Source organism: Diceros bicornis, chromosome 9 (assembly GCF_020826845.1).
Source record: "Diceros bicornis minor isolate mBicDic1 chromosome 9, mDicBic1.mat.cur, whole genome shotgun sequence".
NCBI lineage: Eukaryota > Metazoa > Chordata > Mammalia > Perissodactyla > Rhinocerotidae > Diceros > Diceros bicornis.
Window position 1 is genome coordinate 72,304,594 of NC_080748.1, and position 12,846 is coordinate 72,317,439.

The 12,846-nt window shown below is 41.0% G+C and overlaps 1 protein-coding gene and 1 pseudogene across 1 annotated transcript in view; one reads left to right on the forward strand and one right to left on the reverse strand.

Moving 5' to 3' along the window:
* On the reverse strand, positions 1 to 9,391 carry LOC131410380 (ferritin heavy chain-like; annotated as a pseudogene).
* The window catches only part of DNAJC3 (DnaJ heat shock protein family (Hsp40) member C3), a 69,993-nt gene that overhangs the window by 8,200 nt on the left and 48,947 nt on the right, over positions 1 to 12,846 (forward strand). The window contains exon 2 of the mRNA XM_058548391.1: positions 11,284 to 11,394. Coding sequence (XP_058404374.1) covers positions 11,284 to 11,394 — 111 coding nt within the window. The remainder of the gene's footprint in view (positions 1 to 11,283; positions 11,395 to 12,846) is intronic.

The window sequence follows — 12,846 nt, forward strand, 5'->3', positions numbered from 1 at the left end:
CTAAGGCTTAGCTCTTGTTGTCACTGTCTTCCCAGGACTCGACTATGCCAGATTTTGGGGCCCCCATCTTGCACAGATTGGTTATATGGTCACCCAGTTCTTTGATTGGTTTCACCTGCTCATTCAGGTAGTGAGTCTAAATGAAGTCACAGAAGTGGGAATTGTTTTTGTCAGTGGCCAGGTGGTCAGTAGTGACTGATTTATGTATTTTTCCAAGTGTAACACACAGTTCATTGCATTCGACTGGCTCTCCCAGGCATCACAGTTTGGTTTCTTGATATCCTGAAGAATTCGGGATTTTTTCGGGATTTGGCCACCTCGTTGGTTCTACAGCTTCTTCATCAGTTTCTCAGCATGTTCCCTCTCCTCATGAAATTGGTGAAGAAAATATTTGGCAAAGTTCTTCAAAGCCACACCATCAGGGTCAAAGTAGCAAGACATGGACAGGTAGATGTAGGAGGCATAGAGCTCCAGGTTGATCTGGCAGTTGATGGTGGCCTCTAAGTCCTGGTGGTAGTTCTGGCGCACCTGCTAGTGGGATGTGGTAATTGTGGTTGATGGCTGAGAAGGGGCCATTGGAGGGCGCTGTGAGGAGGTGGTGGAGGGCCGGCCAGGTGGAGGACAAGGGCTGAGTTCTGTCCAAGCACTGTGGAGCAGGAAACCTCGAGGACTCTCAGTGAAGAATGTCGAGCCTGACATAACCTGACATAGCAGTTCAAAGAACTTTGCAAATGCCTTCTTGCCTCCCACTGGACTTCAGGTTCAACCTGTGAGGTTGGAAGCAATTGTGGCTAAAATGTTACATTAAATCATGGGTTGAGTGAGTGAAGCATGCAAGGCTTAGTAACTGTGGAAAGCTGAACCTGATTTGTATGGGGAAAACAATCATGTGCTGTCCTGAAAAGAAAGCTGGGCTGTGGAATTGAATCTTGTTTTGAACAGTTACTGTGAGTCTTCAGGCAGGATGGGTAACTTCTTTGAGCCTCAGTTTCCTCAGTTATAAAAGTATGAAAGATGTTTACTTTCTAGTGTTGTGAAAATTAAGTGAAAAACACTGAAAGTATCCAGCATATAGCAGTTTCTTAATGCCTTCTGTATAACATCTTTCCTGTTAAACATTTTCATGGTTGCTCGAGGAAAGCACTTGGCTAATGGTTTATCTTGTACCCAAATTTGTTCCCTCCTCCAGCAATCTGGAATCCTCTATTCAGTACATTAGTCTGATCTCCCCTTTGAGAAAATGTAGTAGGGAAACGTTTGAAATCTTCATGCTGTTTTGAAGACTACCCCCCACATCTTGAGAACACATAGATACCCATCAACATACTCCTGTAATTAATTGTATACAGTAATAGGCTGGATTGTTCCATAGCCCACACACAGCACTTTCACCATTCTTATTTGATCTCTAGTTCGTTCTCTAGTATAATTTTACCACAGTTTTTGTACACGTTTCTCTCTCCAGGAGTGATGCACGGTCTTTTCTGTTTTACACTAGGAACTGTAAATGTTTATGGATGTATATTATGTAAAAAAATTATCCTTAAAAAATCAAAATGGATTATCTTTAACCGTTTTAATTTCCCCACCTCTAATCCCTGAAAGGGATTTAATATAGAACTTACTGTGGAAAATTTCACACACTTAACAAAAGTGGGCAATGGTATAATGAACCCCCCATACCCATCTCTCAGGTTTAACAATTACCAACTCATGACTGATCTTATTTCATCCACACCCATGGATTATTTTGAAACATATCACACGTGCCATCATTTCATTCATAAATATTTTAGTATCTATAGAACATAGGGACAGTTTTAAATTTTAGTTTCTGTATCACCTATGTTCCCTGTAGTATCTGATATACCTTTGAACTATAGTTTAACAAAAACATTTGAGGCAGGTTTACTTTGCTTTTCTTTCCTGACTTAATTGGCTGCTTCATAGTAAAATATGATATGTCTATAGTGTTTACAAATATTCTTTAAGAGTTTTCAATTGCAAGTGATTATTTAATCAGCAACATCTCTAACTAAATACGTTCCTCAGTCTTAGTTTGTTAAATTTTTGTAAGTAGTACGTGAATACATTCTTACTGGAAAAAGTTAAACAACACAGAAATACATGTTATATCTTCTTTTTAAAGCATACATGAAATCAGAATATATATACTCTAATGCAACTTGCTATCCTTAGTTCACACCACCACAGTTCTTTCCATTCTGGTCTAGCCTCCAATCTGTTTTCCACATTGCAGCCAAAGTGATCTTTTTAAAATGTAAATCAGATAGTCAGTTCCTTGGTAAAACCCATTCTGATGACTTCTCTATGCACTTAGAATAAAATCTAGATTTCTTACCATGTCCTGCAAGGCCCAATGTGATCTATCTTGCGTACGTCTGCTATCCTTCTTAACTTGATGGAGCTGCCTTTGGATTCCTTAAAGTTGAGCTTGGTCCCACCGCCGTCCTGTGCACTTGTTTTGTGCTCCTTTTCTGGTCATATTTTGGCATGCTAGAGGCTTCTTGTTATTCAGGATGCCCTCTTCCCCATTCATGTTTTAAATCAAACACTGATTTTTCTTCCTTTAATTCTCTTACTTGGTCTTAGTTTCTTAAGGATTGATTTTATGATCATCTTTGTATTTCAGAATTGCTCATTGCCAGTCTTTGAATGCTGGTTGTGGGAGAAGGCTGATAGCCTGGCTGGAGGCTGGGAAATCCCCAGGGCCCCTTCCTTTTCCTTGTATTAGACTTTGGAGCACTCAGAACTGTAGCCACCTCACGGGCACACTTCCCCTGGGAGGGTGTTTGGATGTGATTTTGCCCACCAATCCAATCCTGCCCTTTTTATGTTTTGAGACTTTATCTAAAATTTCTGTTTTTTTGATGGCCTCCTTCTTCTTTAATTTTTTTTTCCCCCAGCAAGGTTATGCATGTATCTCTTTAAATAGCTTCTATCATTTCTAGAATTTGGCTATGTTGGGAGGTAGGCTCATGTGCTCAGTTGGCTGTCTTGATCTAGTAGTCCCTGTGGTTTACTTTCTTCTAAATTTATTTTTCTGATGTAAGAAGTGGTTTACTTTCTTCTAAATTTATTTTTCTAATGTAAGAAGTAATTTTTATCAGCTAGTTTTCACTGAAGGGATTTAAATTTTTTTTTTTGTTTTATCATCAATCTTTATTTTTTTATTTTTTATTTTTTTTAATTTTTTGTTTATTGCAGTAACATTGGTTTACAACATTGTAAAAATTTCAGGTGTACATTACTATACCTCCAGTTCTGCACAGATTACATCATGTTCACCACCAAAACACCAACTACAACCCATCACCACACACATGTACCTAACCATCCCCTTCACCCACCCCCCCCCCCCCCCCCCCCGGCAACCACCAATCCAATCTCTGTCGAAGGGATTTAAATTTTAAATTTAAAAAACTTGATTTTAGGGCCCACCCCGTGGCTTAGTGCTTAAGTGCGCGTGCTCCGCCACTGGCGGCCCAGGTTCGGATCTGGACGCCCACTGATGCACCACTTGTCCGGCCATGCTGAGGCAGCGTCCCACATACAGCAACTAGAAGGATGTGCAACTATGACATACAACTATCTACTGGGACTTTGGGGAAGAAAAAAGGAGAAGGATTGGCAATAGATGTTAGCTCAGCGCTGGTCTTCCTCAGCAAAAAGAGGAGGATTGGCATGGATGTTAGCTCAGGGCTGATCTTCCTCACACACACAAAAAAACAAAAAACAAAACTTGATTTTGGAAAATCTTAAAAATATACCAAAGTAGAAGGAATTGTATCATGTTCCACTGTGTACTGTCACTCAGCTTCAAAAATTATCAACACATGCCATTCTTGTTTCATCTATACTTTCATCCTCCACTGGAAGATTATCTTGAAGTCAGTCCCATTCTTCGTATTATATATTCTGTAAATACTTCAGTATGTGACAGAGACTCCAGTGTAATACTAGAAAACAGCCTGTCTCTCTCCAGTCAGTGATGAGAACCCTCTGGCTAGGGCGTTCTCAATACAGGGCTAAAGCCTACAGGATCCTGTTGCCTCTTTGGAAGAGACTACCGTGTTCATCTCTGTTATGGCCACAGTTTTATACATAATGCATATACAGTAACATTTGTTAAATGAAACAAATTAGTTTCCATAATCTTCATTACAAAAAGCAGGTTGTATTTTTGGATATGGTGTGGCGTTGGATGGAACTACATTGACCTGCACTATCTGAGTATAGTCGGTTTCCAAATTTATATTGCATAATGAGTTTTCCCAGAGCAGAAGCCTATACCCTCATTTTAAATGGGAAAAAATAAACAGCTAGCTCACTGAAAACCCCAGACTAATTTCTCCAGATGTTACCCACACACTCGTAAATAGGTTAGACGTCTTCACATTGTTGCCCAAAACAAATAGGGCTCTGCAGGATCCTGAGTTTTTGAGACCACGAAGTTAAGGTTTCCTCCCTCCCTCTCTCATGTTTTCCCCTTCCTTCCTTGTACAGAGGGGACCAACAGACAGCCAAGGTTAGTAGTAAGACACTACACAGAAACTGCAGACTAGGAATATGAAAAGCTGAAAAAGCTACTTTGTTTAGTAGGGCAAATAGCAAGATAAAGTGAATTTCATTCAGCTTTTTCCTATAGTAGATGAAATAAGGAATTCAGTTGCTTTCGATAACTTAAATGGCAGGCAACTGCTAAAGTTGCTCAGGGTATCATCCTGGACTCCTGCTGTTTCTTCACTTAACCGCCACATCCAGTTAACATAAGCCATGTGTAGTCTTCTTTCTTTCTTGTATTTCTCTAAGCAGTCTATTTTTCTCTATTTCCACTGCTGCTTCTCCATAGTCGAGTCACCATCACGTCACCTGGATTATTGTAATAGATACCTTATTGGTTTCCTTCCCTTCTGGCTGTTTACTAGAATCACCTAGCAGTTAAAGTGACCCACTTCAGAATAATCAAATCATGATGGAGAGGAGAGCTAGCTGAAATACTGAACTTTAATTTCTCTGAAAGTCTCGTTAATTCTCTGACTTCTGGGCATTTAAATATGATGTTCTTTGTGTTTAGAATGTTGGTTTCCCTTTTCACATAGGTGATATCCTTCCCATTTTTCCTGAAGCCTCAGGGAACCCTGCCCCCCACCTCCGCCAGCGCTGTCCAATAGAACCTTCTTTGATGATGGGAAATGTTCTGTAACATCCATACTTTTCCATACACTAGCCACTAGCTATCTGGCACTTAAACTGTGACTAGAGTGACTGAGAAATCGAATTTTAAATTTTGTTTAAACTATAGGTGTTAGGTGCCTTAACTTGTGCCCTTAAAGCGCCCTGTGTGTATTCCTCTCATCATAACTTATTATATTGTATATTTTCCCAGCTGTTCCGGAATGTTTATTATTAATCATTTTGCAAAGTTGAAACAATTTTGTAGTGTACATTCTGATACCTGTAGCCTAGATTCTACCATTAATGTAATTACTATACTTGTTTTTAACACATATCCATCTGGGCATTTCTCCATCCATTAATTCTTTTTTTTAAATGCATTTGAAAATAATATCAGTATACATGCCCCTAAATACTTTAACATGCATATCATCAGCAGCTTTTTTTGGATGTAAAATTTATGTACAGTAAGATGTCCATATTTTAAATAAATATTTGCTGAGTTTTGATAGCTGCGTACACCTGTGTAACCTAAACCTTTATCAAGATTAGAACATTATCAACACCCCAGAAAGTTCACTCGTGCTTCTTCCCTGTCCTTTCTCCCACTCTCACAAGTGATGACTGTTCTAATTTTTTTTCCTGCCGTATCCCTTCATGTTCACTATAAAAGAGAGATGCTTTGGCTCGTTAGTTCCCATATACACATGTACCCTTCTGCACACATTTGAACTCCATTACAACAAAACAACTCGATTTTCTATCTAACAAGATGTAGCTGTTCTTCTTATAAATAGTGAAGAGATTCTCACCTGTACTCCAACTGAGAAGACACAGTTCCAGCAGTCGTTGTGTCCATTACTGGCTATATTAATTACTACTCTTATTCCATCGCTGTCCCACTCAGTATTCAGTTATATTTAGACTAAATCGTTAATTCCAACAACTTGTGTATAAAATAAAAATGAGAATTAGAGAAAATATGGTTAGTACAGTTGATTCGCATTATTCATGCTAGTTATGTTCCATAAAGTCATTGTGAACATTGAATTAGCAAATCTTGAACTGTTGCTCCTAGGAGGAAATACAGGGTTAAGATCCCACAGGGCCTCAGGTCACTGTATTTTTGTCAACAGATCAAAACATAACCTTGTTTTATGTGTGTTTCTGTTTAAAAATATCTTATTTAATATATTGTTGATTTATTAACATTGACCTCATGGCAAACAGCAGTATCCTTCATGCCTGAAGGAAGCTTATCTAACACATATATTTTCTCTGAAAGGCACATCGCAGCCTCTTGCCCTTAGGAACATTAGACAGCACTACACTTGGGGTCCATTTTAACAGTGAAATCACCAACAAAAAGCACAAAAATGTGAAAAACGTGACACTAAGTATACTGTGAAAAGGACGCTCGTTTATAATATGAGAGCTAAAACAAGGAGGCAGAGCATCACCTTGTTTGACTTCAGCTGGGAATGTGCACTTTGAGTGAGTCAAGTGTTTCGCCATTCTGCACTTGCACATGTCTGCAAATGACTCCCAAGGCACCCTGAGAATTAATTTGAGGATTGCAAATGAATTTTAGGGGGTTACAAATGAATTTTAGTGAATGGGCACGTTCACAAATACAGACGCTGTGAATTGTGAGGATTGACTGTATATACAATAAACACATGTATATAATAAGCAAAGAGAAACCATGCGAGGCTACTGCAGTCCTTGTGTCTGTAATTGGTCATGAGGTCATAGTTGATATATATGGCTTCCCTCTTCAGCTATCTGTTCCATACTTCTCTTGACCTCAGCTACTCTCACTTCTTTACCTGATGGTGTGACCCGAACTTGCATTCCTGAAGGGTCTGAGTGCTTAATTGTTCTGTTTTTTGGTTGCTATAGTTTTTCATTAGTTGTTAGTATTGGACATAGAGTTACTAAGACCCTAGAGAATCATCTGGGTTCCGGATGTAGCCCTCTTTGCCACCGTTGTATAGCAGCAATCCCCATTTCTCCTTAGTAATTGGGATCGTTTCTCCAGCCAGTAGATTAACCATTTTTTCTTTTTTTGGCCTGTTGATTTCAGTGGCATAAGGAGTACAAAATGGTGAGGTGGGAGTCTCATCTTTCAAATCACTGGAACCATTGTTGTGTCCTCTTATAGAAGCGTTTCCCCTTTGGGGACTAAGATCTCCAGACAATCAGAGCTCAAGTTGCCAGGACTAGAAGCAAACATTTTGCAAGTGGGTTATTAGGTGTAATAATGAGAGGAACCACTCCCACTTCTACTTCTTGATTCCTGGACCCATGTATTCTGGCTGTAGGGGAGATAGCACCATAGGATAGTCTGGCATAACCTGCAGCCTGTAAAATAATTTTTCAGGTTTTTGTCTCCCAAGTAGTGCTGCCATTCCACTTTTCAAATGGGCCTGCTGCTGCTGCGTGATGGAGTATGTGGTAAGACTAGTTAATTCCATGAGCATGAGCACATTGCTGTACTTCCTTTGCTGTGAAATGAGTTTCTTAATTAGATACAAAGCTGTATGGAATGCCATGATGGTGAATAATGCATTCTGTGAATCTGTGAATGGTGGTGCTGGCAGAAGCTTTACAGGCAAATTCGTATCCTGAATATGCGAAGGTGATCCCTAATGGAAGAGAACCAGTGTAATCAATCTGCCATCAGGTAGCTGGTTGGTACCCCGCCACTCCCCTGCCCTCCATGGTGCCGTGTTGAGAGCTTAAGGTGGGTGTCTGGTGTTGGCAGGTTAGGCACTCAGCAGTAGCTTCAGCCAGATCAGCTTTGGTAAGGAGTAGTTTGTGTTTTTGAGCCTGTTCATAGCCTCCACTTTGTTCGTGGGTCCTTTGCGCAAGCACTGGTGGGGTGGGGAAGGAAGTCGACTGACTCCACAGAGCATGTCATTTTATCCACCTGATGATTAAGAGTCTCCTCTGTGGTGGATGCCCTTCACAGTTAATGTGCCTACCTAGGCTGTGATGGTTAAGTGCTGCTACTTAAGCTTCTGCTGCTCCAGGATCCCATCATCACCATTGAAATCAGGAAGCCCATCTCAATGGTGACATCGCCCATAGTCATACCTGACCTACAAAGGGGAGTGACCACAGAGCTTTGAAAAGGTTGCAGGTAGTCCCTCACTAATATATTCCTCAACGCTTTAGTAAAGGGAGTGTCTTCTGGGCCCTCTCATGGATCATAGGTGGGAGGTTGGTGTGTAGGTCACACATGAGAAGTTCAACAGCATTCCCACCTCTCTAAGCCTTTAGATGAGCCTTCTTATCATGCAAGGGAAACTCTCTGGAATCTCAGCCTTATTAAATATAGGATGTTGTTGAGTCCAAGTTTTAATCAGCCAATCAAGTAAGTTGTTAGAGCCACCTCTAGCTGCATGAGCTAGTATATTAAATCTGGGATCTCTAGTATAGGAGTTGGCAAATCATTTCTGTAAAGGGTCAGATAGTAAATATTTTAGGTTTTGCGGGCCATTTGGTTTTTGTCAGAGCTACTCAGCTTTGCCATTGTAGCATGAAAGCAGTAAGTAGTAAATTGGCATGTCCGTGTTCCAGTAAAATTTTATTAATAAAAACAGTTTGCTGACCTCTGCTCTGGTAGGTGGCACATACCAATGAATTAGAGCAGATATAAGGTTATAGTCCACTCTCCTTAGTCTAACACCTTTAGAATCCATTCCCACACATGTTCTGTGGTTTTCTGCAAGTTTATCAGCAAAGTCTTGCAATCCTTTGGTGTGTAAGCTATTTTGGGGGGTCATAGTGTATACCTGTATAGTGACAATGGGAATGGTTAGGGTGACTCAGAAGGACTTGAAGGTTTAAAGTTGGTCAGTTTCATCTGGGTCCAACCAGTTGTCTCCATTTTAAGTTTTAGGATCCCATTCTTTACTAATGCATACCCTAAATTTCACAGAAGAAACTTGGTGAGACTGTGAATTCAACTGTTGTTTTAATTCCACAACCCTCAAAAGTAAATTTTGTGTTTATTTTTCAGCTAAATCAGCTTTGTGGCTACAAAAAAGAGGTTGTTTTAGGGCTACTGTGGAAGCTCTCAGACTGTGGCTCGAGCTGAGAGACGTAAGCTTCTCTATGTGAGTGCACTAGTGCACTCAAAGAATCCACTCCACGCCACTGTCCTTATTTTCATCGTTACCGCCATCCCGGTCAAGTGCAGCTGCCACTTGGGTTTCCAAGGCATGTGCCTCAGTTAGCACTTCATTACTGTCAACCAGAAGTTGTATGTTGATTATGATTCCAATACCTGCTAGGGATTAATGACATCTTATTTCTCATCGACAAGGAGTTCAGCACTGCACTCAATCTCAAGGGCATGACCAAAATAGCTCTCAAATCCTATCTTTTTGGGTCTGCCTATTGCCTCCTGGGACCACTCCCAGTACCAGTTGTGGATAAGTCAGAGTCCATTCAGGAGACAGACACTACCCAGTAATTTAAAAAGAGAAAGTTTAATATAAAGAATTGTTAAGTTATGATGAGAGAGTAACTATGAAGATGTAAAGAGAACTCTAAAGGATGTTCTAGGGCTGAGAGACAGTCCCCAAGGAAGGGCCAGCTTGGAGGGGAGGACCCCCTCCTCAGTGCTCGGCTTCAGACCTCACTGGAGAAGGTATAGTTGCAGCCCAAGTTTGCTGGTAGACAAGTTTGCTGAGTTGCCAGGGCCAGAGCTGTCCACAGTACCTGGGCAAGCAGGAAACAGCTCTCTTAGGTGGAGGTGAGCCCAGGCTAGTTGGCCTGTGTGTGGGGGAAGTTGGGGTGCTGTTGTAGGTGTGAAGCCTGGAGTGCATGGTGTCTTCATTGGAAGGTGGTGTCTGGTCAAGGCTGCCAGGTGGCTGAGGGACTGGACCCCTGGGCTTATGGCTAGGGCAGGGCACCACTGGATATCCTCCCGCCACACACCATGCAGCAGACGCTGCATGGCAGACCAGGCAGCAGGAGCCAGAGGAAAGTAAAGGCAGCAATGGAAACCAGAAGGTGTCCTTCCTGCCGTGCCCCTTCAGTGCCCTTTACTGACAGAGCATAGCATTGTGCTCAGTGTAAAGAAGAAATGCTTAGAAACTCCAGTCCGTTTTTACAACGAAGTACTGAAGAATGAATTCAGGGCGGAGAGGCAATCCACTGATAATTGGCCTGGTCAGTCAGATCGTATTATTCTACTCACAATTCCTCAGTAGTTCCCCATTTTACCTAGAGTAAAACCAAAACTATACATGGTTGGGACCTTGTCTTACACTGCTATCTCCTTTGTTGGCTCTGTGGTAGCCATCCTGGTCTCCCTGCTGTTTCTGGAGCATACCCAGCATTCTCTCGACTTAGGGCCCTCCCACTGGCTGCTCCTTCTTCCTGGAAAGCTCTTTTCCTAGCTGTCTGCATGGTGAGTTCCTCACCTTCTTCCGGTAAGCCTTTGCTCATATGTCAGCTTCTCAGTGAGGCCTGCCCTTGCCCACCTTATTTAGTACTGAAATCCCCAACACTCGTGACCCCTCTCACACAGCTCTACTTTTTCCGTAGTACTTTACCTAAAAAACTGTGTGATTTATTTATTTCTTATGTCTGTCTCCGCCCACCATAATGTCAGACGCCATGAGGGGCAGAGGTTTTTGTGTGTTTTGCTCACTTATCCCAAATAGCTAGAACAGTGCCGAGTGCATTGTAGATGCTTAGTAAGTACTTAAATATTATAGTGGACTCTATAATATTAAAGTGAGATTCTAGTTTAACAAAGCAATCCTAATTTGGTGGTTTAACATATTTTTACTACTACTGTGTTGTGCAGTTTCCTTTGTATTTTGTAGACTGGTTACGTTCTTTTGACTGATGAGGTTGATATTGGTATATTTTTGAGTTGCTTACATTCTATAAAATGAAGCACTGTTTATACTTTTGTTACTTTCTCTAGGTCACTTTTCAGCTTCTGTGACTTTTCTCATCTGAGTAGATGACTGAGGCAGATAACTATATTTTTAACATTTTATTCTTTAGAATTAAATCTTTGTTCGTGGAAAGTTAATTTATTTTTTAATTTGTTTTCAGGTGCTGAATGTGGAGTAAATGCAGATGTTGAGAAACATCTTGAATTGGGCAAGAAATTACTTGCAGCGGGACAGCTAGCTGATGCTTTATCTCAGTTTCATGCTGCAGTAGGTTTGTATCTTGGAACCAAAACACTCAGTGGCCATCTTTTTTTTTCTTTTGGTGAGGAAGATTGGCCCTGAGCTAACACCTGTTGCCAGTCTTCCTCATTTTGCTTGAGGAAGATTGTCGCTGAGCTAACATCTGTGCCAGTCTTCCTCTGTTTTGTATGTGGGACGCTGCCACAGCATGGCCTGTTGAGCGGTGTGTAGGTCCGTGCCCAGGATCTGAACGCATGAAGGCTGCCAAAGCAGAGTGCGTGAACTTAACCACTGCGCCACTGGGCGGGCGCCATCAGTGGCCTTCTTAGTGAATTCTAATTAATAGCTCTTTTTTTGGATAACATTTAAAATAAAAACTATTTAATGTTTAAATAAAACATTTAAAAATATTTGCAGGATTTTGGGTGAAATAGATTAATAAAATAAATGTGTGACACTTGAATACATATGTATCTAACATGAGAGAATTTTCCAGGTAACTGAGACTCACTACTGTAAGAACAAGAATAATTCAAGATAATTTTGACAGTAAAATTTCTCAATGTATTATATAGTTTTCTGCCTTCTTAAACAGATTTCACTGAATACAGTTTAATTCTCTTGACCTGAGATAATCAATATAGTAGTTACTTTATCTTGAGGCCCTTGGGGAATCCTGCGGTTCATTGCCTCTTCAATGTTGGTCAAACTCCCACCACCCCTTAGGCTGATACGTCTTACTGCTTACTTGTGTCTGTCTGTAGCATCAACTCTCTTTGCAGCTTTTAATCTGTTGAGACTGTGAGACACGAGATGAACAGAATAAATAGGTTCTACGTGAGGGCTTAAAGGGTTTTCTTATGAGTCACTGCATACAGTTTTGTGCTAGGACTTTTTGACATTGACATTCCTGAGTCTTTTTTTATTTACTTATATGTTCTCACCTTTATTTGGGATGGTTAAGAGTGACAAGTCAACCTGCAGGGTAATGAGGTGGTGTATTTTTCATAAGATACAGTTCTGCTCACCAGAACAATTATCCTGTTGTTGTAATTTACATATAACTAAAATTTAGTTAGGTTTTGGTTTGTCAACATTTTTCTTCATGCTTTTCCTTAAACTCAGATTTTTTTTTTTTTTTTTTTTGTGAGGAAGTTCAGCCCTGAGCTAACATCTGCCAATCCTCTTCTTTTTGCTGAGGAAGACTGGCCCTGGGCTAACATACGTGCCCATCTTCCTCCACTTTATATGGGACGCCGCCACAGCAGGGCTTGCCAAGCGGTGCGTCGGTGCGTGCCTGGGATCTGAACCAGTGAACCCCGGGCCGCCGCAGCAGAGGGCGCACACCCAACCTCTTGCGCCACCGGGCCGGCCCCTTAAACTCAGATTTTTATTACTGATGTTATTAGCTCTGTGGAATAATAGGAAACCTACATTTTAATCTTGGCTTTGCTGCTTGATAATCCTGTGAAATTGGTCAAGT